Source organism: Eptatretus burgeri, chromosome 3 (genome assembly GCF_056783735.1).
Source record: "Eptatretus burgeri isolate ZD-2024b chromosome 3, Ebu_testis_v1, whole genome shotgun sequence".
Classification (NCBI taxonomy): domain Eukaryota; kingdom Metazoa; phylum Chordata; class Myxini; order Myxiniformes; family Myxinidae; genus Eptatretus; species Eptatretus burgeri.
The window spans coordinates 131,122,043-131,149,542 of NC_140963.1; the positions used below are offsets into that span (position 1 = coordinate 131,122,043).

The 27,500-nt window shown below is 50.4% G+C and overlaps 2 protein-coding genes across 2 annotated transcripts in view; one reads left to right on the forward strand and one right to left on the reverse strand.

The window, feature by feature from the left end:
* Nucleotides 1–22,405, reverse strand: part of LOC147030984 (polycomb complex protein BMI-1-A-like) — a 64,366-nt gene extending 41,961 nt beyond the window's left edge. The window contains exons 1-3 of the mRNA XM_085875620.1: nt 22,215–22,405; nt 16,013–16,305; nt 15,691–15,787 (exon numbers count right to left, since the gene is read on the reverse strand). Of these exons, the coding sequence (XP_085731746.1) occupies nt 15,691–15,787; nt 16,013–16,208 (293 nt within the window). The 5' untranslated portion in view covers nt 16,209–16,305; nt 22,215–22,405. The remainder of the gene's footprint in view (nt 1–15,690; nt 15,788–16,012; nt 16,306–22,214) is intronic.
* LOC147030985 (uncharacterized) overlaps nt 18,191–27,500 on the forward strand; it is a 10,893-nt gene continuing 1,583 nt past the window's right edge. Inside the window, exons 1-3 of the mRNA XM_085872203.1 lie at nt 18,191–18,314; nt 18,507–18,592; nt 24,857–24,965. Coding sequence (XP_085728329.1) covers nt 18,191–18,314; nt 18,507–18,592; nt 24,857–24,965 — 319 coding nt within the window. The remainder of the gene's footprint in view (nt 18,315–18,506; nt 18,593–24,856; nt 24,966–27,500) is intronic.

Consider the following 27,500-nt stretch of genomic DNA (forward strand, 5'->3'; position numbering starts at 1 on the left):
TGATAATTATAGATGTGCAACATAGCTTGTATTTTGCCTTGCACATCATTGTAACGGAGTACGATTGAATATAAATCTCTCTCACGATCCACTTCGTCCAACATATACGGCTTATCGAGTTAGATATATTGTTACGGATTTGGAAGCCTTATGCACACAGACAGTCAGCAGCCCCCGCAGTTCAGTTATTTTGATAAGTATGTGTATCGTTAGAATCCATCCCCTGTGTCTAAAGGGAATTTAATGTGTGCGCTGCAGGTTTATTTTTTAGTTAGGTTTTTATCAACTACAACAACAACAAGTGGCACCGTAGCCTCGCTCCACCATCGCCATTACGCACATGGCCTTAGGTGAGGAGGTAGGCGGAGTTACAATCGCCTCAGCTCCGACTCCGCCCCAGAAAGGTGGGAGTTGCCCCACCTACTGTGGGCCTGTCCAGTGAGGAACGGCCAGCGAGTCGCACAAGGCAACCGTCCAATCAGGAGGCGAGTCGCGAGGAAAGAAATCCCTCCCACCAAAAGAGAAGCTGAGTGATCGGCGCGTTCTGTCTGGCGGTTTGGTCTGCCTCGCCTGGTGTCGCCTGATTAGGGAAAGCTTTGTCGGGCTTGATCGCCGGTCGCCTCGTCATCTCTCGCCTCGTCCGCCTTCGTGCTGGCTGACGTCCGTCGCTCCTTCCCTCGTCCCTGGTGCTTAGTGCTGCGTTGTGGCTGTGGGTTCGAGTCCCACCACCGGACAAGCTCGACCAGAACGTACAAGGCGGACAGGTGCAAGTGTAGGCTCTTGCCCTCAGCTCGCCTTCGCTCCGAGCTGAAAGGCCAAAATAAAGACCCGACGGTGTCGTGTGTGTGTGTGTGTGTGTGTGTGTGTGTGTGTGTGTGTGTGTGTGTGTGTGTGTGTGTGTGTGTGTGTGTGTGTGTGTGTGTGTGTGTGTGTGTGTGTGTGTGTGTGTGTGTGTGTGTGTGTGTGTGTGTGTGTGTGTGTGTGTGTGTGTGTGTGTGTGTGTGTGTGTCCGTTCTGCAAGTAGAAACTGTTTAAGTGCCATATATATGATAAATTGCATTTCTTATAGTCATGATAACTCTGCTGTCTGTGCTCCCCTGCCCCATTATAAATAAACTCCCAATTGTTAAATGTTCCAGTTCGTTGCCTGTTGTTTCTACCATTGGCTTAGCACGGTGCGTATTGAGAATTAGGGAGGTTGTGTGCTGCAAGTTGTCTTTTGGACCGGCGCAGCTCTGGTAACTCCTGCTCGGTACGCCGGACCCGAGTCAGTGCATGCGACTCGGTTCGGACAGAGTCGGCCAAGGGTGTGGTTTCCCCAGTAGTTAGACGGCGTGAGTACTTAGGTAAATTGGAATTGACAAGTGGACCCTAGCTCACACCGTCCAAATATTGGCGACCACCTGTCCTTTAAGTGGCCCGTCGACTCCGGAGTTATCCAGGGTGACGACCTCTCAATTCCAGGGTGTTCGGTGGAGACGACCCAACTGCTCCGTCTGGCGTTCGGCCTCGCTACCGAATCCGGCACCACAACAAATTGTTGTCAGGAGTGGGGTACGAACCCCTCCACCTCCATAGAAAATTTGCAGGGTTCGAATCCAAACAAATTGGTAGTCGGGAGTGGGACCATGAACCCTCCACCTCCACAACGAAATTTGCAGGACACCAATCACAACAAATTGGTGATCAGGAGTGCAATTCTGCCCCTCTGCCTCCAGAGAAATTCATGGGATTCGGATCAGGGGTGTGCGGAGTCAACCCCCACCCCCACCCCTCCCACCTCCGTTCCCTCCAAATTAAGAGCGTCAAATTTGTGAGCCAAGATGAGCTGGCTCAGGTGGGTTTAGAAGTAAGTTTCGAGGAAACAGTGGCCCAGGACACCCCCATGCAAGAAGACGTGCCCCCACAACCAAAGTCAGAGGTAGTAATGGGTGTGGGGGTGGCGGAGTATAACCCACCCCCCTAATCAAAGTTCCACCCCCAATTTCTGCCGGTTCTGCTCCGTCATTTGACATGAGACAGATGTTGGAGGCGTTGATGCAAAAGATGGACGCAAATGCGCAAGCAGCGCAAGAAATGAATGCGAATGCCCAACGGAATACGCAGGATCTGCAAAACAAAATGGATGAGGTGAGGGGTGAAATGCAAACACTGAGGGGAGATAGGCGAACACAGCGCGGGGAAATGCAGAGTATGGGTTTGAACCTGCAGGCGAGTATGAAGGAGGTGGAAGGCATAATGGCGGCACCACGTGGCGGAGCGACCGAACCGAGGGGGAGTGCAAAATGTGTTCGGCCCGCAATGAAGACGGGTGAGGTCGGGATGACGAGCAACGCCACGACAATTAGGGGGGAAATTAATAAACTCGGACACGAGGGGACGACGGAAAAATTAAAGGAGGTGACGGAGACGCAGAAAATAAGAGATGAAAAGCCAGGAATAAACGGAAATAATAAACAAGGTGACAGAGACACAGAAATCAAAAGAGGGGGACGAATTGCATGAAACTAAAGAGGAGCACACACAGGTAGAGATAGGAGGGGACAATGGGGTTGAGCAAGGGGAATGTTTCGTGACCCGGTGCGAGCATCAGGATAGCCTCCCTCAGGAACTGAGGGAGAGGATAAGCTCCCTCAAAGTGGACTGTAACCAGGTAAGTCCGGTCGGGCCGTGCGTGGTCGAGCGGGTGCATGATGTGAACGGGTACATGCGGAGTTTGGGGGGGGGGCAGAGGCCTCGGGACCCCTTGTAGCAACACAAATCCCCGATGTGATTGTCCCGGAGTGTGTGAATGGTGCGAGTAACATGGCATGCGTAAATGCGTGTATGGAAATGGACGACGGACGGATCCAGACGGGAGACATGAGTAGCGAGCCAAGTAGTGGAGCTATTTCGGTAACCACGCCGGCTTCGCAGGACGTAGCGTGCGAGGCCCGTTCCACATTTTGCGAACGGCCCTCACGCGTGTGTCTGCGTGGAGGGAATCCAGTGCAGAAACGTTCCGCGTTTGGGACAAGACGACCTCATGGACGGTTAAAATGTAGGCGCGTGTCGGGTGAATTTGGAACACGCGGGTTCCCATGTGGGCGCGTGTGCAGGGCATCACGTGCTGCATGCCGCGTGTTTTGTTCGCGGAACGCGCGGAGCGGGTCCACGGGACAATACGCTCGGGCTGGCCTGCATGGCAACCCGCGCAGGTTCGGTGTGCGAGTGACGTCACTGGGGATCTTGCGGCACGAAGGCTGGGTAAACAGCGCATATTGTCCCGCGTGGGAAATCCCTGAAACACGATCGCTTGTTGCAGTTCGCGGGCGACGTTGAGGCTGCACGTATCGCCCGATGGAGGGGACGAACGGGCATGCCGTAAACCGCCGCCCTGGAGATGCAAGGTTCGAGGGGCCTTGCAACAAGTACATGACCCCGGCCAGGATGTGGCAAGCATCCTTCCCCGGGCAAAGGAGCACTAGTTTAGTGGGAAGGGTTTAGCATTAGATAGACTGACCTCATGATGGCATGAGCCGTTCTCCATAAAGCTCGTGGAACAAGTTAGTGGGAATTTAATTTTGATTTAGAAATGGATTTGGGAGACACGGACTGACATGGAATGTGCAGTGGGGACGTAGATTAGCTACGTAAAGTTAAAAGGAATGTGCATTTGTGTAAGGGATGAAGGGGAGCACGAGTTAGTTAGGGGAATTTAGTTAGCAGAATGACAGTGTTGAGTGATGTGAGTAAATTGAAAAAAAAAAATGTGTGCAATGAGTGAATGTGGGACAGCAGGCCCAAGTGTAAATGGAGCGAATGTTAAATGGATGGTGCGAATGAATGATTGGGGGGAGGAGTGAATCCCACCCAAGGGACCCCGGGGTCAGTGTAATGTTAGTTAGTGGGTTAGTCAAATTTACCAAAAGGAGATCGTTTTGTTGTTGGTGTGGGGAGAAGGCTCGAACCCTTTTTGAAGGGTGCAGGAGTCCATTGACTGGCTGGGAGCGTGGCTGTGGAAAGGTGAGTATTGAGTAGAGGGCACCCCAGGCACCGAAGTAGTCGGCCAGAGTAGGCCAAGGGTCCAAGGGACCGGGATAGTGTAGTGGGCACGGGCGACCCTCAGAAAGGGATCAGGAGCACCAAAATGCCATGTGGGCATGGAAGGGGGGCAATGCCAGGAAGGGGGGTAATGCCAGGAAGGGCACCCCCCCCTGCGTTCATAGGGAGCAGGTAGACTCGGAGACGGCCTCAGGGCCCGAGGGTGCCGTCGTTCGAGTTCAGCAGACAGAAGTCCCTGCCTGTTGAGCCACGCTGCCCAGCCACGAAATTGTGCAAGGGCACGAGAGAAAATTTGCGGGCAGGGCCCAAATTGATAATGGACACGAACACAGGCGACGGGAATCATGGTTTCTAGAACCGATAGTTTAAAGTAACAGGTGTTTTGAAAAGCCCCGGGGGGTAGTTTAAAGTTTAATAAATGCTAGGATAGATAGGAAATGTACCCCTTCGCACCATCCATTCTTTCGCTGCCCGTAGGCCGCTGGATTCACTTTGGAAAGATTGCTGAACTCTGAGGAGGTTATTCTGAGGCTTTGTTGGGCCTCGAGACAGGTCACTAGTCTTTCCCTTATTCCCCTCAGGAAGGAGCTTAGGGGTTGGGAGTAGACGGACAGGATAGGTTAGCCGGACAAAGACAATAAATAGGAGGTGTGGTGTAGTCATGCCCGCGGGGAGGGGCATGATGGTGATGCATGATGGGCGTGATGGTTGGAGGAGTGGCCGTGGGGTTCGGCGAGGGATATGAGGTGTGCACGCCGTCTGAGGCGTGGTAGTAATACTGGAGTCGGCCGGCTCGTGAGTGTACCGCGTACGGAATAAAGGAGAGCCGCGGGCACAGTACGCCCTGGCTCGCACTCGTGCAACACAGCCCGGCTCGACTGTTCCTCCGCTTCGTGTCTGCCTGCTAAGCATCTCCCATCCCAGTACAGTACAGTGGCGACGAGGATCGGCGGATCGACGTGTGTAGGGGCGGCAAATGACCCGTGCGGTTCCAGGCTACGGAGCCAAAGGTCTCGCCGGCACGAACATGGCAAAGGGTCGGAGCATGGCAAACGTACGCGTGCCCGCCTTCGTCGGAATCTACTTCGGCCACGTCGAGTGGGCAACGTTCGTTCATTTGGTTCATTTTCTTGTTCGTTTTGTCGAGGATACGCGTTTCGGCTCGAACGCGGCGTTGGACGTCGCGCAAGCTCTGGAGAATATCCGAGGTCTCGATGGTCGGGACACAGCAGATGGTCTAGGGGTCATCGCGATAGGCCAGGCACGCACGGCCATGCGCACGGTCTGCGGCGCGGGTCGTGGGCGAGCGTGGCAATGCAGTCACTCGGACGGCGGTCTGGGCTCTCGAGGTCGTCTGCGGTGTGTGGGCCGAGGGTCATCGCCCATTGTTACGGTCATAGATGGCGGTGTGCGAGGCGATCCTTCCGTCCCGCGTCGAACCCTGCTTGCGATTGATCCGGAAATGACAAGATCAGTGGCAGGGGGGAAGTGAGCGAGGCACGGATCGGGTGTCGAGTTGAGTCCACTCGTGCTGGCCGCGCATCGCATTCGGCTGTGCCGTGCAAATTCACGGCAGAGGAGCATCCAGCACGGTTCAGAGATCATTTTATTTCTGGTCTGCGAGCAGCCATTGACATTGTCTGCGAGCAGCCATTGACCGACATCACATTCGACTCGGCGATCGCGACTGTTTCATCTATCGAGCAGACACCGGTGACCGCGCAAGTCCGCGCGATGGCTCAAGTGCCGCAGGGTGCTCGCACGCCTAGCGGTGCGGGACGAGAGCGCGCACCGCAGCACGGTCGCACCGGGAGCGAAGGGGCACCGCAGCACGAGCGCACCGGGAGCGATGGGGCACCGCAGCAGGACCCCAGTGACCTGGAGATCAGCCTGCAGCCGGGGCATGATGATGCCGGCGAGCCGGAGCAGGAGCCGGGCTCGGCGAGCCGGACCCTTTTGGGTCGGAACGGGTTCCGGTTCGTGCCTCCAGATGTGCCAGTGCTCTCTTCGAGACCTTCGTCGAATACCGAGGGCGAGGCGCTGGCGGCGGGGGCCGCGTCGATGCAGCGGGAGCCACCGTTCGTTGCTGCCTGCGGCGATGAGGTGCGCTCCAGGAGCGGCGAGAGCCATATCAGCTTTCGCGATGAGTTCCCGCGCTTCGTTCGCGATGAGTTCCCGCGCTGTGGCAAGGTTCGTGAGGCAATGCGCATCGGTGTGGTTCAGGCAGCTTCAACAGGTGGCGGTGGGCCCGTGGCGTTAAAGGGAGTCGCGAGTCGCAGCATCAAGTCGACAACCAAGAAGCGGGCTCGTGATGTGGGTTGTGGGTTGTTGTTCATGGCATATGTGTTTTTCCTTGCTCTAGTGATGCAGTTTAACGTTGTTGAAATAAATGCCAGCAGTTCTCATGTAAAAGTGGATGTGGCGGAGATCAGTCAATGGGAGTTGGATTATGGTCAATGTGATGTGGGGCGAATAAAGAAGGTTTGTTAGCCTCCAGTTGCTCCAGGCCGCAGGTAATTGCTTTGTCATGTGCTGGGATTTTATCAAAAGCGCGCTGTACGGAAAAATGAATTTACGATGCTTCGAATGTTATTCCTATTGATTTATAACGAGCTTATGGTTGAAGTGGGGTTTAAATGGAATTACTACTGTCTAACTGCCGTGTGGGTCTCGGAGATCGACTCGGGGCCGGGACTCGTGCGCTGGTCGGCGTTACCCCCACCTCTGCTTTCAGCGAGGTCAGACGTGCCTGGCGCCTGGGGCGTGGCTCTCTGGGTGCGCTCAAGGCCGTTTTGGCCATGCGGTGGAATCTTAACTGATTATGGTGCATGAAGGTTGGGGAGTATTTGTTGCTTCCGGCAAAGGGTGCTGTTCAGCGCCCCCACCAAGGTCGGTTGGGTCTGGCGGTGGCGCCGCGGGTTCCAGACAGCGGGGGTCCGGCCTCGAAAGGTTTATCTGTTTCAGGTCTGCCTGCGGGCGGGTTTGCTGAGTCGTGCTGCTGTGCTTCTCCAGTAGCTCGCTTCCACGCATTATATGATGTGATGTGCTATTATACTTTGTTATTTTCATTTTATTTCCATGATTATTATACGAAATCCTTCGTGTTCTGCATGCTTCTTATAATACTGATCATTTAATAATCATACTTTTAGGAGGGAGGAGTGTGGTGTAGTCATGCCCGCGGGGAGGGGCATGATGGTGATGCATGATGGGCGTGATGGTTGGAGGAGTGGCCGTGGGGTTCGGCGAGGGATATGAGGTGTGCACGCCGTCTGAGGCGTGGTAGTAATACTGGAGTCGGCCGGCTCGTGAGTGTACCGCGTACGGAATAAAGGAGAGCCGCGGGCACAGTACGCCCTGGCTCGCACTCGTGCAACACAGCCCGGCTCGACTGTTCCTCCGCTTCGTGTCTGCCTGCTAAGCATCTCCCATCCCAGTACAGTACAGGAGGGTTTGGGACAAGCAATTATAAAAGAAAAAATAATAATAAACAAATAAATAAATAAACAACAAGGACAAATGTGTCCAAGAGCCGCATCCTAAAGGCAATAACAACTTCCGATATTTCGTCACGTGCCTTAATGGAGACAATAGCGAGACCAGTCATGGAGGCTCCTTTTCATGACGAGAAAATAGTGTATTTACGAAATGACAACACATTAAATGGAATAGTCTTTAAATAGTAACGTGAACTTTTCGAAACTTTAAAGCAAATGTCCGAATATATTTCAAAGTTGATGATAGACGCTCTCAAAAGGCACCCTCAATGGGAGGATGTGTACAGGTGTTAAGTATTTAAGGAGATCCGGATCCTGTATATAAAAGAGCCAAATCCTAAAGGTTTTGTCTTCACCAGAAGAAGAAGAACAACAACAACAACAAGAAGAAGAAGAAGCAGCACAAGAACGAGAAAAACAAGAAGAAGAACAAGAAGAAGAAGAACAAGAAGAAGAAGAACAAGAAGAAGAAGAAGAACGCGGAGCTCTCCGAGCCAGCGTTCACTACGCGAGACGCGGCTAAAAAGGGGGAAGTCTAAATTTTGTTGTTGCAAACTAAGGGAGTGGGTATGCACAAAGACAGGCAAAGGCGATAGGTTGGGGGGAGGGGGGGGAGACAGTAGGGTAGGTCCGAGCCAGCTTCTGGACTGGCCGGCACCACAGCACTCCCTCCACAGAACCTCACGGACCAGACCAGAGGCCGGCCAGCTTCATATGCCGGCCTATTTGTGCTGCTCCTCCTGGTCCGCGTTTGCCAAGCCTTGCCTTGCCATGCCTTGTTTGCCTGCCTTTGTCTTGAACCCATGCCTGCTTGCCCTTGTTTGCATTGCCCATGTGTCACCATCTCATCATGTGCGCCAGGACCATCCCAGCAAGTGTTTGCAAGGACTGCCCTGCAGGCAGCCACACAACGGGGACTGCATTTGACCTGCAGAATGGTTGACTTTGCCGAGACTTTTTCTCTTCACAGATCACAGGTCCTGGGCCATGGTTAGTGTAAATAGTTAAAAATGTAAATAAGTTTGCAACCCACCTGTTGTTTGTGTTTGCGCTGGCAATTTGATTTAAGTTGTCCGAGTGAGTTTGATAGTTTAGTTACGCAGCGCACTAGGTTATTTATTTTTGGGACAAGTATAAAAATGTCGCACTCAGGGATCCGTAGGTAAGATGTACAAGGGGGAAAAACCCACACCTGCATGGCACACAAAAATTTGCGACTCGGGAGGAGTCTGTAAAAAAGGGGGGGGGGTAGTGTTACGGATTCGGAAGCCTTGTGCACACAGACAGTCAGCAGCCCCCGCAGTTCAGTTATTTCGATAAGTATGTGTATAGTTAGAATCCATCCCCTGTGTCGAAAGGGAATTTCATGTGTGCGCTGCGGGTTAATTTTTTTAGTTATGTTTTTATCAACTACAACAACAACAACAACAACAACAGAGGCACTGTCGCCTCGCTCCACAGTCACCATTACGCACGTTGCCTTAGGTGAGGAGGTAGGCGGCGTTACAATCGCCTCAGCTGCGACTCTGCCCCAGAAAGGTGGGAGTTGCCCCGCCTACCGTGGACCTGTCCAATGAGGGACGGCCAGCGAATCGCACGAGAAAACCGTCCAATCAGGAAGCGAGTGGCGAGGAAATAAATCCCTCCCACCAAAAGAGAGGCTGAGTGATTTCCGCGTTCTGTCTGGCAGTCTGGGTCTGCCTCGCCTGGTGTCACCCGATTAGGGAAAGCTTTGTCGTGCTTGATCGCCGGTCGCCTAGTCATCTCTCTCCTCATCCGCCTTCGTGCTGGCTGGCGTCCATCGCTCGTTCCGCCGTCCCTGGTGCTTGGTGCTGCGTTGTGGCGGTGGGTTCGAGTCCCGCCACCAGACAGCTCGACCAAACTGCACGAGGCGGACAGGTGCAAGTGTAGGCTCTTGCCCTCAGCTCGCCTTCCCTCCGAGCTGAAAGGCCAGAATAAAGACCCGACTGGGTCCAGTGTGTGTGTGTGTGTGTGTGTGTGTGTGTGTGTGTGTGTGTGTGTGTGTGTGTGTGTGTGTGTGTGTGTGTGTGTGTGTGTGTGTGTGTGTGTGTGTGTGTGTGTGTGTGTGTGTGTGTGTGTGTGGCGCCGTCCTGTAAGTAGAAACTGTTTAAGTGCCTTGTACATTGTAAATTGCATTTCTTATAGTCATGATAACTGCTCTCTGTGCTCCCTGCCCCATTATAAATAAACCTCCAATTGGTAAATGTTCCAGTTCGTTGCCTGTCGTTTCTACCACTGGCTTAGCACGGTCGGTGCGTATTGAGAATTAGGGAAGCCGTGTGCCGTAAGTTGTCGTTTGGACCGGCGCGGTACGCCGGACCCCGAGTTGGTGCATGTGACTGCTCGGACAGAGTCAGCCGAGGGTGTGGTTTCCTCGGTAATTAGACGGCGTGAGTACTTAGGTAAATTGGAATAGACAAGTGGACGCCGCCGCCTTACGCCGTCGAAATATTGGCGACCACGGTCCTTTAAGTGGCCCGTCGACTCCGGAGTTATCCGGGGTGACGACCTTTCAATTCCGGGGTGCTCGGTGGAGGCGATCCAACTGCTCCGTCTGGCATTCGTCCTCGCTACCGAACCCGGCACCACATTATTACCCTCGCCGAAGGAGAGGGAATTGCATTTGGGTCCGTTTTGCTTGTCTGTCTGTCTGTCTGTCTGCACAGAACTTTAGTATTTTTCTCAACAACTGCTTGTCGGATCAAGACTAAATTTTCAACATTGGAGCGACTACTCATGCAGAATGTTTTAATGATAATTATGATGTCATAGGTCACGTGGTGTGGCAGCCATGTTGGAGAAACGGAAAATTTTGGACCTCTGTATCTCTGAAACCGCACCAAGGAAAAAATTGAAACTTGGCATATAGCAAGTACTCCTTATCCTTTTTATGACGTCATAGGGTGCCCTCGTAATGACCGTAATTACATACAATAAAACCCCGCTCTCTGAACACCCCGCATATGAACGCGTTTTTGGCCAGTCCCGAATTTTTAGATAGGAAATCCTGTACATAGTGCCCCCGATAATCTGAACACCGCGCATATAAACATGCTTTTTACCAGTCCCAAACCAGTTTTTACCCTGCATTGTGAACGCTACTCCAACCTTTGAAGGCATCAGTGCGAAACATGGCCATTGTTCAGCCGCGGCTGCATGGCAAACGTCATACAAACAAATGCCGTTGCTAATTACCACCCATCGCGCAGTTCGTTTTACTGGACGCAATGGCATGGATAGAAAATGCAGCGGGCTGTGAAGAGATAGTGACTTAATTTGAACCTGATTCTAAATTAATCAATAGTAATCAACCAATAAGCGTCAATAATTACAATTTCGTCCAATCAGCAGAGGCCTCCCCCTGAGGGAGGGGCACAAGAAGGCCCTGCACACCTTCCTTTCCATCAATCTTCACTTGCTATTGAAGTTCACGCAGTACGATACACCAAAATGCCGAAAACGTGTCACCATCTGCTGTTGGAAGATAAAGTCCGTCTGGTAAAGGAAGCGGAATCCAAGTCGCAACGCAAACTCGCTGCTGATTTCGGAATTTCGCTGGGCGCAGTGAACGGTATTTTACGTCGTAAAGAGTCGATAATGAAGGAATTCGAAGACGGGGCCCTATCTTCGCGAAGTCGACGAAAAGGAGGCAGTTTCGTAGACATTGACAACCGTGTGCACACATGGTTCCATGCTGCTCGTTCAAAGAGGACCCCTGTCAGTAGACCTATGGTAAAAGCGAAGACCTTAGAAATCGCGACTGCCATTGGTGAGGTGGATTTCAAGGCATCCAACGGCTGGCTTGCCCGATTTCAAGCTCGAAACAAGATTTCGGCATGTGCAGTTAGCGGCGAGAGTGGTGGCGTTGATCAGACGACAGTAGAGGAGTGGAAAACGCGTCTACCACAGCTATGCGACGGTTTCAAGCCACAAGACATTTTTAACACCGACGAGACTGGCCTCTTCTTCCGCGCTCTACCCAAAAGGTCGCTGGTGGAAAAAGGAGACTCCTGTCATGGTATAAAGTTGCCAAAGGATCGAATAACGCTGCTGTTGTGCGCTAGGATGACTGGCGAGAAACTTAAACCACTCGCCATCGGCAATGCAGTGAAACCACGTTGCTTTCGTAACATCAAAGTCGATTCCCTCCCTGTGTCGTGGACAGCAAACAAACGAGCGTGGATGACCTCGGCGTTGTTCGTTGAAAGCACTGGACAAGAAGATGCGAAACCAACGGCGGAGGATTCTTCTCTTCCTAGACAATGCGCCGTCTCATCCAATGGGTGTGACGCTGACGAACGTGACCGTAAAGTTCCTGCCTCCGAACGTTACGTCGGTCTTGCAGCCCCTTGACCAAGGCGTGATAAGCAACCTGAAGCGTCTTTTCAAACAATGGCTGCTCCGGCACGTGCTGTCGAAGATCGATACCGCTTCAAACGTAAACGAAATCTTGAAGAGCGTCAACGTTCTCCATGCTGTTCAGTGGAGCAGCAATGCATGGGATCAAGTCTAGCCGACGACGATTACCAAGTGCTTCGTCAAGTGCGGCTTCCCTTCCGAGTCACCCGATAGTGTCTGGGATGCTGACGATGACCTCAGCCTGCGCGAGCTCATTTCGCGCGGTGCAGAGATTGGCGAATGCGACGACGTGACCCCCGAGGAATACGTTCGGTGCGACGATACGTTGCGTGTTCATCACTGTGAGGATGACGACTGGGAGAACGATTTAATGCGGAAAGACGATGACGAAGAGAATGTGGACAAAGAGAATGGGGATGAAGAGGAAGTGGAAGACATGCAGGTGATGGTACAAGATGGACTCAGTTGTGTGCAAAAGCTTAAAACTATCTTTCTGAATCAAGGATGGGCAGAGTTGCTCGCTCCTTTGGAAAGAATCGAACATTCAGTTCAAGTTCATGTCCTGGAGAATGCCAAATCGAAACCAGAGTTTTATAACATTTTGGCTTGGAGACAAGTAATTGTATAAATTTCAAATTTTGATTCTCGTGCTGTCAATTTTGCGTTGCATTTTTGATCTTATCAATTTTCTATCTTTCCGTGGCAAATAATTCGAATAATTGTATTATTATTACTCCTGAATGCCAATAATTGCGTGCTCATTTTGTCTGTGGAATGTGTATTTAGATGTGTTGAAGTGAAGACAGTGAACAGGAAAACAGGGCCACTGTGGGAATTCGGCAACCATTTTTTTATTTTTTAAACCTCAAAAATCTTCTCCGAAATGACCGAACAGATCGAGTCAAAACTTAACATGTATGACCACCTATCCATGAGGAAAAAAAAGGTTCACACATATGACATTATCGGTCACATGGTTTGGCAGCCATATTGGATTTACCCTAAAACCCATTAAAATCTTCTCCAGAACGGCTGGACAGATCGAGGGGAAACTTCACACAAATGTTACCCAGGCCATGGGTGTTCAAGTTTGTTAAGGAATAATTGATAGGTCACATGGTTTGGCAGCCCGATTGGATTGAAGAAAAATATTTAAAAATACCCCCGAGCGGGAATGCCGGTCATCTCTGCCAGAGGTCGAAAGTAACTCTGTGCCAGACTGGAATAGGGGCAGTTCATAAAGTACGTATGCTCTACTTCCGGGTTTCAAAACCACGCACCCCCCTCTGTATGCAGGCTAGTGACCACCCACCCACCCCCCTCATACATCGCTAATCACTTGCAAAGCCAGCAGTTCCTTATGAACCGATGTTTGTAAGCCATGACGATGCAGTCCCTAGCGGTGTAATTTACCTTTTTCTTTTAATATCACAGCACGTCATTTATGAAAATAAAAGTACAAATTGACATTCAAGACAATATTAATGTCATAAATGAAAGTAAGTGTGCATATAAACTTGTGTTCCATTGTTTTAGTTAAATCTGACAAAAGCTTCAAATGTAATATTTGTCTCGGAGAGTTACGGTTCTTAATTTAACTTTTTTTTTTTGTATGTACGTACTTTATGAACGGCCCATACGGGGAATCAGAGCGAAGTTTGAAGGGCTATAAAATCGGAACGAGAGCAAATTTCAAAAAAAATGGCTCGTGTTGTTCTCGATAATAGTCCATAGTTTCTGAATCACTAATAACATTTGATCCCTCTTGATAAATGAGGGAGGAGATACGATTTGAAATTGACGATTTTTGCAACTTTGACAGCCTCGTGACATTGACCTCGACCTTGGACGACCTTGAAAGTTATATCGTTGTGCATGTCTCATCGACCTCTATCCATTCCACAATTGGTTATTTGTCTCCACTCGGTTTGATTGTGGACGGATGGACAGACTTCGAGACTGTTATTATTAGGTCATCTCTACTGAGATGATAGATGACCTAATAATGTTTTCTCTGTAACCGCTTAATCAATCAAAGTGAAACTTCACAATTATGATCTAGTACTGATGTGGAATATAGGTTTTAAATTTCAACTTGATCGGACACATGCTCAGGCAGCCAGAATTATTTTATTTTTTAGCTGCGTTATTTGTTTTTTTGATTATTATTATTATTATTATTATTGTTTTTTGAATAATGCTCACTTGGCTGTGCTTGGGTGTGTTTGAGGGTAGAGTAGTAGTAGCTGAAATGTGAATCCTATCCAGGTTCCTCCTGATGACTCCATTGCAGGACTGTTCCTATTTGGTCTTCCATTCACTTTGAAATGAATTTATTTTAATCTCATTCTGAATTCAATTGAACAATAATAAAAACATCATGGGTCAGGGTCAGGTGTCCAATCAAAGTGGGGTTGCATCAAAGCGGGATATCTTGGTACCCGGTCATCACGACCAGCAGTTATAAAGTGGCAGTTCCAATTATGTCTCTTATCAACTACGTAACACACCAGCACATAAAATACACAACACAAAACTAGTCCTGGCGAGGGTCTGCAATCTCTAATTGCTCTTTTTCTTATGTCTGCACACAATACCATTACCCCTGGGTCAACTGCCCTGAAATTTGCTGTCCCACATTATTGTAACACGTGCCAAGTCAACATCACAATAAAAAAAAAAAACAAATAGCAATTCTTAATCAAATTGATGGTAAAACAAGAAATAACGGCACTCTGGCCGATCGGCAGGGAGTGGGGGTGAGAGCTGTGTCGGCACTTCGGCGTCGCGTTCGAAGGTGAATTATTTGTCGGGAATCAAACCAATTGTGTTTAAATCTTTATGTTCCATATGCAGAATGGAAAGTAATATACAAAAGGGTCCCCAGTCTCTGCGGGACGACAACACGTGTGTGGAGCGGTCATGTGCTCCTGTACGACATTAAACAAGGAAATGAGGAGGTCATTTGGCCCGTTATCGACATGTTGCATTCCCTGGATAATTTTTCCCTAACAGCTCTAAACAGCAATTTTCCTGAAGTTTTACTCAAGTCTAAATATCCCAATATTGATCAGGTGACCCAATGTGTGTGTGTGTGTGTGTGTGTGTGTGTGTGTGTGTGTGTGTGTGTGTGTGTGTGTGTGTGTGTGTGTGTGTGTGTGTGTGTGTGTGTGTGTGTGTGTGTGCGCATATATATGTTTCAATGAGATAACTTCTTCGCTCCGATTCGATACGTTGGAGATAAAAGTTTCCATGGCTTCCACTTTCACATACAAGGAATGGCAGAGTATCATCGATCAGAAGAATGGTTCAACAAAAGCAGATGATGTTTAGAGACAGCAAACTACACATTGTAAATATCAAACTTTCATTTGTAATGACCTCTTCCGACGAAGAGCCAATGCCCAAAACGTCCCCATTTCTTTGCTTCATTCAGCCGTCAGTAAACCTCTTTCAACTTTCAGTTGATAAAAACCGATTGTTTGTGCCTGCATCACATGACCCGTGTCGATATAGCATCGTTTCATGAAGTACATTGCAGCTTTCACCACCAATCCTACAGGTGTGACCGATGCTTGGATTTGTTCACACCTGTCACATGAAAGACCTTCATGCATCGTCATATTATAAGCAGAAGCAACCTGTTCTCCAGGAAGCACTGCGGGCCACCTGTTATTTAGCACCTCCAACAAAAGGTCAAGCAACATATTTTACCATCGAACCAAACGACACTACAGTGTGCACACCACCAAGGACATGCGGGACTTGCCTGAGGTTCAGCAGGGGTCTGGTTTTGTGGACCTGCACGTCGCACACCGGGCAGAACTTGCTCGATTCCAGGTAGCGCACGATGCACGTCTTGCAGACTGGAAGGGGAGGAATGTTAGCATTATGGAACGTGTTATTCAAAAAGGTATGCATCGTGCGGAGCTCGGTGGTGATTGGCCAAAAAGTTTCTCCATTCGTTGCGCAATCTTGACGTCGGTAAAAGATCGCAGCAAAAGAAGCAGCAACATCATCATCGTCATCGTCGTCATCAACATCATCATCGTCATCATCATCGGGGAAGCGTCCGCCGTGACCGTACTTACACGAATGCAGACACTCGGTGATGGTGGTGGCGTCGATGAAATATCCCCCGCAGAGGACGCAGATGAGGTGCGGGTTGAGCTCGGTGATCTTGATCCGCGTCGTCCTGTGCATGGCCGAGCCCGACATCTGATCCGGAAAGACACGCCAGCGCTGCGCTCCGCCGGCCGTCGTGGTCGTCGTCACGGGTAGTGCCATGGCGCGCGCGCGCTCGCGGGGTGACGCGCTCTTCCCGACAGCAGGGGGCGCGTTCCGCTACCCGAGGCGCACACAAACACCGTCGCGTCGACAGCGTCTGCAAACACACAGGCACACACGGGTCTTTGAGGCCGGCGCCGTGCGGAGTGCGGAGTGCGGAGTAATCCTGCAAAAGAGAACAAACAGGTGAAAGGGTGATCGCTCTTTCCTTCGCTCGGCCTCGCGTGCTCGGCCGTTCCCGCGCGCGCCCCAAGTCACGTGAGCTGCACGTGTCACCGCGCTCGGTTTTTAATGAACGTACAATGGGGGGGATGAAGGAAGCGGTGGCCGCAGTGTGGATCTTTATCGGAATCTCAGAGCCATTTGACCCCGTTTTGCTCGTAAATTAAATTAAATAAAATGGGGGAGCGGGGGGGTGGGGGTGCGGAATGAATAACGAGTAAACAGAAAAATGCCGAGGGGGTGGGGGGTGAAAGGGAGTTGGCTATTAGGGAGAAATAATAATGATAATATTATTATTATTATTATTATTATTATTATTAGAGTGGGAATTCCGCCGCAGGTCTCGATCGATCGATCCGATGGGGAGCAGTACGAAAGTTTGCGATCAGCACGCCACAGCGCACCTGTATTAAAGGTGTACGACTCGCAGGTTCGGGCCACAGGTAGGTTATGAAACTAAAAAGGTGATATCAGCCCGTATTAAAAATCATTCCCATGAATGAGAGGGATTTTATGGGAGAGAGACATGGCCTTGGGGTTTACAGGTGTCCTCGTCATAGCGAGCCGATTAATTATTAACACGGTGACGCGCACCTGCGAGCACGTGCGCGTGACCGGACGGACGACGCGAAGGGAGTTACGTCATCGCCCCGTTTACACGTAAACCTACAGCGTCGTACATCTTTACAGGGAATCCCCGAATAACGCGCCAACTCGGCCGCGGGATCTCCCAGCTCTTTCATTCGGAGAACGTTTCAGTCATTCATTCCGCCGGGCGATGCACGAACGCGTTCTCGTGCGTCCGTCCGTCTCGCGGACCATCGTCGGTGAAGGGCACGAGGATTCGCCTTTCCCGGGGAAGGAACCTCATCGCACGTTGCGCGCGCGGCTCGAGGATGTGCAGGTGCGGGTACACACCTGCGCGGAACGGGTAATCGTTAATTAAATAATTTAAGATCTCAAATTAAAAAAAAAAAAAAAAACCACGCTCGCACGACCAACAATTACGCGGGAATAAGCGAAAGGATTTTGAGTTGAAGAAGAAATAAATTTTCCAGGAAAAAGTTTGGCGGGAAGAAGGAAAAAAAAAAACAACTCGGACTCGATGTGCCTGCGCGTTCCACGTGGGGTCTATTTGGGGGGGGGGTCGTCCTGGAGAGCGTTCCCCACGTTTATAAGACGAGGATTAAAAACTGACGGGATTCGTGCTTTTTGTACGAACACAAGGAAGGGAGGAAGGTGCGAACGACTCTGAGACCGAGCACGCTGCGTGTGCACGAGTCGCCGAATTTAATAAATAACTCTTCCCATGTACACGGGGGGGGGGGGTGGGGGGGCGTGGTCAGCGAGTCCCCGCATGGGCCACGTGGACGAAGCATCCGTCCTCCGCACTCTTAAACACGTTTTATATTTAATTATTATTATCATTATTATTTATAATCTCGTCGGTTGTTTATTATTATTATTCGTTTTTCCCCTTCCACTCGTGATCATTATTTATTATCGGCACACTCACTTCGCTCACGGGCCACGGACTTTTCGATCAAGCGTCGCAATGGATGGAAAATGTTGCACAAAATATCGGAGTTCACAAAAAGCGTCAAATTATTATTATCATCATCTGAGGACGGTGAACGTTGAGGAGTGCCGCCATTGTGACGTGTGCACGTCGGGACAACGTGGACACGTGCACACAGTTTACACGAACGTTTCCTTTATCTCTACAAACGTACGTACGTAAAAAAAAAAAAAACGTACTTATGTACGTTGTGATTATTAGCCAATGGGAACGTCGCGCCTTCCGTTGTGCGTTTCCCTGCGAAGTGGTGAACGGCGGCTCACCACGTGACTTGCACGTCGTCCGTCCACGCAGGTGTGGTGCAGGTAACAAGGAGTGAGAGAGACGCGTGACACGTGACAATTTTTTTTTCTCTTTATTCATTGAAAATCAACAGAGCATGATGGGAAAGTGAAGCGACACTGCCGGTGATACCTGGCGGGTTGTTTGGGGTTTTTTAACCTGTGCTGGAGAGTCGGGCACGATGATTGTTGTTGGTTTTTCCTCCGTGCTTCCAGACGTACAGTCGTTGGTGCTCAAGGTTCTCCCTGTTGTGTTATCCACCCACCTTGCTGTGCCCGTTAACCTCGGACGAACTAGACAGGTGTGTGTGGAGGGAAGGACAAGCTCACCACTCACTGCGGTCCAGGAAACGTCATAGGTTTTCTAATATATATATATATATACATATATATATATACATATCGATTTATGAGTAAGAAATAAAAATATTTATTTATTATGTTGACACTGGTACTAGGTTGGCGATTCTTGGATTGCCGTCATTGTGTGTTTCCGATAACTTTTTGAACTGTACTCGTACACGCAACTGAAGGTGGAATGAGCTCGATGTAAATACTCCGACACAGAGAGAGCCTGGTGCTGCCTGCACGAGCTGGAGGCGCGAAGCGCTCCATTGGAAGCACGCGTACCCACACGGACGACCCTTGTTCTTCCAGGGCAGGCGACCTTTTTCTTGGCGTTCCTATGGTAACCGTAATTAGCGTTGGCTCGACGCCAAACCGCGGTCCCAACTCCCAAGCCGCACCGCGCCCGCTCGGACCTGGCCCGGCGCGAATCCCGCCCCCCTGCCCTTACGCCCCGCCCCCCTGCCCTTACGCCCCGCCCCCTTGCTCTTACGCCCCGCCCTCGTGCTCTGCCAACCCCTGACCCACGTCGTGTGAGCGAGGCGATGCAGCCAGGCATGGCTCCCTTCTGAGCACGTTCTCCATTCATGTTTCCCTCCAAAGCTAATTTGGCAAATTTAACATCGGCCAACTCCAAACCACGTCTCTCTCCAACGTGGCCACGACGTCCATCGATGCACTTCGTGTACAAGTACAAGAGAGCTGACCGTGTGACCTTCCTGCATTGTCCACCAGTGGTACATACCTATGTGGCCCCCTTTCCCAACCCTTTGGTGATGACCCTTCCGTACTTATGCTTATGTGATGCAACGTTTCCACGTGCGCACAACAGAGCTCTCTCTCTCGCTCTCTCTCTTTGTATACGTTGAGGTACAAGACCCATCGGTGTGTGGCTCGCACGTGCAAACGAACCGTTAGATGACCCCTCCTGCTCGCATTGGCCCCCTTCCTGTATCCAGCACGATGGGTGCTTCAAGGCTGCACACGAATAAATACACAGCACCAAACGTGCATACTTTAAACAATGATTACATTCCAATGTCGGAATCATAGCCACAAAAGCTGTTTCACAGCACAACGGCTCTCTGAACACAGCACCTGACCACCGACTTGGGATCGGGACAACCACCGAACCCGATGACACGGACAAGACATGGACCAGGGATATCTCGCTTAAAAGGCAGCCCCCCCATCTCCTGGTTTTGTCGTCACACACACGCACTCATGTTAAACCGAGGACACGACAAGACACAACAGTGGAGCCCCCATCTTGGTTCCCATGATAACACATGGTCCGGTGTCTAATCAACCACAGCCTCTGGGACTTACACTTCGCACCACTCGGTGGCTCCGCGGCGTGGAATCCCTGCAATTACGGCCAGAGGCCGATATAATTAGAGCACGGTGTGTGTGTGTGTGTGTGTGTGTGTGTGTGTGTGTGTGTGTGTGTGTGTGTGTGTGTGTGTGTGTGTGTGTGTGTGTGCACTCTGCTTTGGGTTCACCATTGTAACTCGAACCCAAAAGTGTGTCACAAAAACGAGGCGACGTCACGGACAAACGTCCGAGTGTAAAGGTGCTCAGGGAAGACAATACAAATAAATAAACACGGCTCTGGTCGCACAAAACAAGAATACCCTTGCACGTCGTGACGTCTGCTGGCACGACTACAGATCAGTGTCGTCCGAAGTGAGTAAAGAAAGTCAAACGTTGCTGAACAGGTCCTTGGAATACGAACCCCCCCTATTGCGGACATTCTGAACAGCCATGGGGTCTCGTCCTGGCACAACTTGTCAAATGATGGTCCATAAATAAATAAACACGGCTCTGGTCGCACAAAACAAGAATACCCTTGCACGTCGTGACGTCTGCTGGCACGACCACAGATCGGTGTCGTCCGAAGTGAGCAAAGAAAGTCAAACGTTGCTGAACAGGTCCTTGGAATACGAACCCCCCTATTGCGGGCATTCTGAACAGCCATGGGGTCTCGTCCTGGCACGACTTGTCAAATGATGGTCCATAAATAAATAAATAAAAACATGAAATAAAATGAAGATCCTTCACGATGTTTCGAGAGTCCAGTCGCTCAGAGATTCCCAAGATGTCCAGTGATGTTTTGGAATGAGTTCCAAAGCCTTTGGGGTTATGAGTCGAGGAGACTAACTCCTCAGGGATGGTGGATGAGAAAGGATGAAGAAGAGGACAATGGTGTATTGTGGTGGTGCACACGTGTGTATATACTACATACATTACATTGAAACCACACAACCGCATCGCAATCCAGAGAAGGTGGCTTCATCGCAAGGTTGTGTGGAATTGACAATCATCTTTCATTCATCCATTCAATAATCCATTCCATAATTGATCATCATTTTGCATTCATTCGGTTGGATGAGTGCACAGCAATCGTGGATGTGCTCGCTCGCAAAATATGGACAAAGGATGTCTCCCTTATCCCACCCCTCCCCCCACTCCACCCCCCCTTCCCAATGCTGGAATATCCAACTGGCTTGGTTTTAGTCCGTTCGAGGGATTGCAGGGAATGAACATTTTCAATCCCGAGTCACACTGCCACAACCATGTAAGAAGAATGGGGGCGACATCCCCCATATACCCCCCCCCAAGGAGGAAGAGGAGGAGGGGTGCACAAGCGCCGCGTCTAGGGGGCTTTGTTTGCTCCGCGGGAGCACGAGCCGCCGGACCCGCGACCCCTCGAGCTTCTCGGAGAGCGCGTGACGGGCGCGCCGATGTCGCCTCGACGTCCGACATGGGAGTTTTTGAGGATTTTTATTTTAATATTTTAATTTATTTCTTGCCGGAGCGCCGTGACGGCGGCGGGGGGCGACGTGGTGGCAAGAATCCGCGTCGCGAACACGGGCGGCTCGAAAGGGGAAAACCGCCGCGACCGTCCGGTGCTTCGATTGCGATTAAAAAGTAATTTTCCCGCGCACGGGCAGCGTCCCGAGTGGGACGTACGGAGTGTTCCCGAATTATGGAATCGTTCAGGAATCTTTCCCGTACTTTGGAGGCACGAACTCGGCGGAATTTTGGAAATTCCGACTCGCTTTGCGCCGAAGCCGACGCCGTTCGCGGAGCCCGCGGGACGCTCCGCACCGGCGTTACCTGCGGGCTTGAGGGGTCTTGGTCTTCGCGGAAATCTCGGAGCCACGCGACCGTCCGCTGGATCGTGTGAAGCCGAGCGGCGTCTCCGAGGGATCGCGCTCCGAGCATCGTCCGCGCCGAGGCCCCGCCAAAGCGGCGTGCGGCTCGGGGAGCAGAGCTGCCGAGCGAGGCTGGCGGGGCACGGGGAGAACATGCAGAGCGACCGTGCACGGTGGGCTCCGGGAGCACGAAAATACGCCGCGGCCTTATCGCCGGACGCTCAGGCACGAAGAGCCCGACGCGCACACCGGGATACTGAGCGCCGATCCGGGACCGGCCCGTATTCATGCCAAGCAGCCATCTTGAATAGGCAAGTCGGACGCGCCGCCAAACGCCGCCGAATTGATCGGGAAACGTCCGCCCGGCGCGCCCGGATCCACCGCCCGGAGACTCGGCAGGCCCTCGGGCTCGTGTTCTTACCGCTCGAGCTGGACGAGTCGACAAGGCCGAGGTGCAGGCTGCGCACGATGCGGACTCGAGGCTGCTCGCTCTCTCGCTCCCTCTCCCCGTCTCGCTCCCTCTCCCCGCCGGAGTGCGCAGCGCTCGCAAAATGGCTTTGGACGGCTGCGTCACGTGGTACGCTGTGGAGGTGGCCGCGCCGAGCGCCCGCGTGCGGTGGGGGATTGGAGGGGGTGGTGTTGAGCAGTGGTGAGGAAGGGTGATGGAAATGGAGGGGGGGGGTGATGTGGAGCGCTTTGGTCGTTTTGTGCCCGAAACCTTCACCCTGCGATCGTAGATCGCTCGTTCACTCGAAGATATTTCAACTTATTTGCCTTCAGGTTGCTTGTACGTGGTGGAAGGAGAAAACGTGTTTTGATAACAACGGAAAATGGTGCTGGCGGTGGTGGATTTAAGGGAGGGTGCAAGTCGCAGCACAAAATTTGGTATGAGGTATGTATTAGGAGTTCGGGTGGGGTTGGGGGGGGGAGCAAAGGGGGTTGTGTTCCTGGCCTGAACAGACCCCCCCCTCCCCAAACCGAAACCAATGCGTTCTCATCTCGTGGAGAAAACTTGTGCACCAATAATGAAATGATAATCGTATCAAGGTCGAGGCTCCACGTAGTCCAATCCGAGGCGGTAAAGAGCGGCTCGGCCTGGCCGGCATTTCGCGAATCGAAATCGCACGGAAACGGGAAACGTGCGGGGGGGGACCCCGGGCCGTGCGGCCCTTTACACACACCGCTCTCCCTCTCCCTCAGCTTACTGGACCTGCTCTCCAAGTCCGTCCGGGGTCTGTGTGACGGTGTTTCTGCTTCGTGGACGGACCCCTCGAGGTAATCCCGGTGACAGTCACGCTCAAAGGACTCGAAGATCCCGCTGGGAGGCACAAACGGGCCCCACGCGGTACTCCTCGAGTCCTCGTGCCTGACGGGCCCGACGCGTGCTCACTAAAGGTCATCAAATCCCTGGAACGTTCTCTGTCGTTTGTGACGTCTCTCGGAGCTACAGCCGCGACGTGCGGGACGTATCCACTGGAGGCTCCGATGACCGGCGATGGGGCGCAGCAGCGTACACGGCCTTTGAACCGAACCGGGGCGATCCCACGTGCTGCACATGTGAAAACTATCCGAGTTAATGAACCGGTGTCAGTGCAAGTTACCACGTGTAGACTGAAGATGACTAGCGCAGGTCACGTCGCTCGTGACCTCTCAACAACAATACCCGTTCTTGATAAACACATGAATCTTTCTTGACGCCCGGCAATCCGTAATTATTTTGTCTCCTAATTCTGATACCGAATGAAAATGTGCACGACCATGATACCCCGGCCATCGTATCATCGAGCGACTCATTTTGACCACATATTCACACACTCTCTGGAACCAGGCAGAGTGGAGGTCGAGAGATTTCCAATCGAAGCTGATCAAGAGGGTTTAGTGTTGACTGTCATACGCGAAGCGGAACTTGATACGATTCCAAGAAGAGGAGGAAGAGTTTGGGGGGCGGTGGTTGGCGGTGAAAAGGGAGTTCAACAACCGATTGGAAGTGTGTGGACTGTACACATGCTCGCTCGAGTTATTCCGACCTTGGAAGGTCAGCACATGAGAAGTTGCACTGTGCGAGCGACTGCCAGTGCTGGGATGTTGCTCCAGTGGTGCAGTGAGTGAGCGTCACCTCGAGAAACGTTTGTAGCACGTCGCGAAGGAGGTGGGTGCGAGAGTGCTGGGTGTGATTTGGTTAGGGAGAGGGTGGTGCGGGGTGTGGAACATCCCCGCAAATTATCACATTATTTGCCTCGAAATATCTGAACGGACGAATGCCTGTGAGAAACCGTACGTACGAACCGTACGAGACTCTTGTAGCACTGTTGCCACGATGTGTACTGTGAGCCGCTCGCAGCAGAGGGCAGAGTGTGCTAACGATTCGAGCAGTGCATGTAGAAGGGGGTGTGCGCTGTGCCGGGTGTGCGCCGCACCTGCACAGACGGTCTCCACGTGGTCAGACGTTCTCGGATCCCACTCGATAAGTGCCCCGATGGCGAACGTGACACCGCTTCAGGTCCTCATTTTCATCGCACGAGTAATACAGCTCGTCGTTAATTTATGCGAACATTGAACCTGAACGAGAGGTAAATATATCAAACGTCTTGCCCGTTCGCAAGCTCGCGAAAACACCTGCAAAGCCACAATCACCTGGATCCCAAAGCATGCCATCAAATGCATTGGAGTGATATTGTGTGTGCCGTCTGCATTTACCTTTGCAGAAGAACAACAGATACAGCTCAGAAATAATTAACCACAAGGTAAATAAATAAGTTTGCATTTCCTAATCTCCTGGAAAAATTTCACCTCTTTCACCAATACCTTCAATGTTGGCTGTTGCTTCTCCGTCGCCAATTCACCAAACAACTCGCCATCACATTCATCAAAGGTGACACGCAAAGCACCTGCGAAACACATCCAAATGCTGTTAACGTCGGACAAACTTTGTACACCGCCCGAATACAAATGGTGCTGCGATACAGGTATCTGCTCTTCCATGGCGACGGTTCTTCACTCACTGCTACTTGACCCCAACTCGAGTGTCCATCTATGTCAACGTCACGGTACCTTTCTTTGCAGGACCTTACGTGCCACGAAATGACCTTCCCACCATCCGACGGGATTCGGGACTCGTTCAATCGGTGTCCATACGTGGACAGCTCGAGTTTCACGTCTCCCTCGAATCGAGGTAAACACACGCCAATTGATGCCATTGCACGAGACACCACTTGTCAGTTCTCAGCTGCACCGTTTAATGGATAAATGACTGCATATACATGTATAAGAAGTATATGTAACTTCACTTGGAAAATGGTAATTAACCTGCCGGGAGGGGGGGGGGGAAACCCACAAACAAACAAACAAACTTTTTTTTTGTGCCTGACAGCCTACCTGCTCTGATTATTTATTTTCAAATCCACGCCGATGCTCTTATCTAATTTTGTTTTAACGGATGATCCACTTAACGAATTTTTCGCTTTGTATGGACCAGTGATACATTGTAATAGAATTTGGATAATAACGTGAAATTTAGAGTGATTAAATACGTTGGTTTGGTCGGTAGACGTGAGTTCGAAGCAAACTATGCAGGATAAATAATTAAATGAACCCAAAAAGCGAGCATGGGGGTGAGGGTCATGGGGCTCTTGAGAAAGTTGTTTTGTTGCTCGAAATTTAAGGAAGGATCAACCATTTATCTGCACAACCTTTGAAGATCCTCTTTGTCGTATCAAAACGGAACAGGCGCCGCCCAGGTAACCGACGGAAATCGTCCGGGAAGTTTTATTTTGGATTAAAATTAAACAAATACTAAATATGGTATGGGCTCGCAATCCCATATACACATACCTGTCCGCTTATGGGAGAAATGGCGTCATGCATGACGATATCCTTGTGAGTGCTCGGACGGTGGACATGTACGAACTGCGTGCTGCCGGTGTACATTATTTATTTATCCATAATCGAGCGATTGCATTCATTGGCTGTGTCGAGAAACAAAAACTTTTTCAATCAAAACTAAAACTTTTCACTTTAAACCTGTTGCTGGTGCATTCAGCAGCTGTTCGTGCGTATCGATTTGAATAGGACTTCTAGACGAGTTTGTTTTGGAACTTACATCATTTATCAGAAGCGTGTGAAAGAAGCTTTTGGGAAAACTTTTTTTTTTTTTTTTAACGAGGAAAGTTCATTTTTAGAGCAGTTTTTGGGAGCCATTGTTTTGCTGATATGATACTGTACGGAGTTGTACAATATAATCATAAATAATACAAACGGATAGATAAGTTTCCTTGTGACGCGTTGTTAGAGTTTAAATCAAAGGAAAAACTCCACTTGGAACCAAAATGTATTGATTACCTGCGAAGCTTTCGATGAACATCCAAAAACATTTTGGCGAGTATACCCGAGTGGTTATGGAAGAGTATCTGATGGAGTTTGCCTGTAATGCAATGAATTGTTGAGAATTCCTTGGTGACGTCATCGATTAGTGTGACGTCATGTTTTCCCCAAAGCCATTGATGAGTCACCCCGTGTGGAAAGCCCAAACGCCATTGGTTGAATTTATGACGGATGTTGTCTCCCACCAAAAACCCCCCAAAAAGCACATTTTAATGGTCAATGTCTGCGATGTTATTGGCTGCTCAAAATCAGCCTAGAGCGACGATGGTACCTTGTTTTACCGAGTATCTTTAAAATCCACCAGGAAGAAAAGATTGATGGTCTCGTCTACTCAGACTACTACTACTTCTCTAATGCCCCAATTATTTCCACCTTCTTGTGTGGTTAATTTGGGAACGTTTTTGGCCCAAGTCTTTCACGGCGTGGCTGGCCAGGCCTGACGTTCAACTGAAGGTGGCAAGAGGAAATTGTAGCTTCATCAGGGCAGAGGGGACAGGTGGCGATAACTTGCTTACTCTTTGCAAAAGTGACCGAAAGTGGGATCTTTAATGACCACCACCCTTTAATGGCCAAAGTGACTCCCCAGTGCTGGTAAACGGGTCCTCGAACTTCACGACCTTCTGAGGGACAGCACACGTATCGACGTTGTCGCCTTACATGCGAAATACCAGGGTGGCAGTTTATAGCTGGGCTAAGATTCAAACCCAGGATAAATGGCTGAAAGAGCTATCCATCTTGCCAGGTAAACATATCACATGAAACACCAGCAAAGATACTCTTACAAACACCACTGGTCTGCTCTCGTTCTCAGTTTCTTTCATAATGAGTGTCTTCATTTCCCTGAACGATTACTAGCTCCATGCTTGACAGGCCTACAGGTTGTATCGAGCTAATAAAAGATTGAGACAATGAAGCAATTCCACATCACCTGCAACATCGCAGGTGATCTTTCACTTGTCAGTCTCCTCGAAACAAAAAGGGTCTTTTCTGTTGAAAGACTGGCACGCTGTATATTGAGTAACCCGATCACTTGGTATACTCAGCGTCTCGTTCACCTAATCCCTGTCTTCGCACAACACCAATGGTCTTGTTGAAGTAAACCCACCCTCCCATCCACACTTCCATCCCAGCACTGTAACTCCTTGCCCTTGGCCATTTATTAATTGTATGTCCTTTTCCATTAAGGCTGACGTTTCACTTTTGTAATCCCAAAGAGCTCTTTATATTTCTATTTTTGAAAACATTATATTTCAGCATGTTATAGTTGTTTATAAAAAGCCACTTGTAAACCGACATTTATTTTTATTATTATTTTTTCAAAGTAACA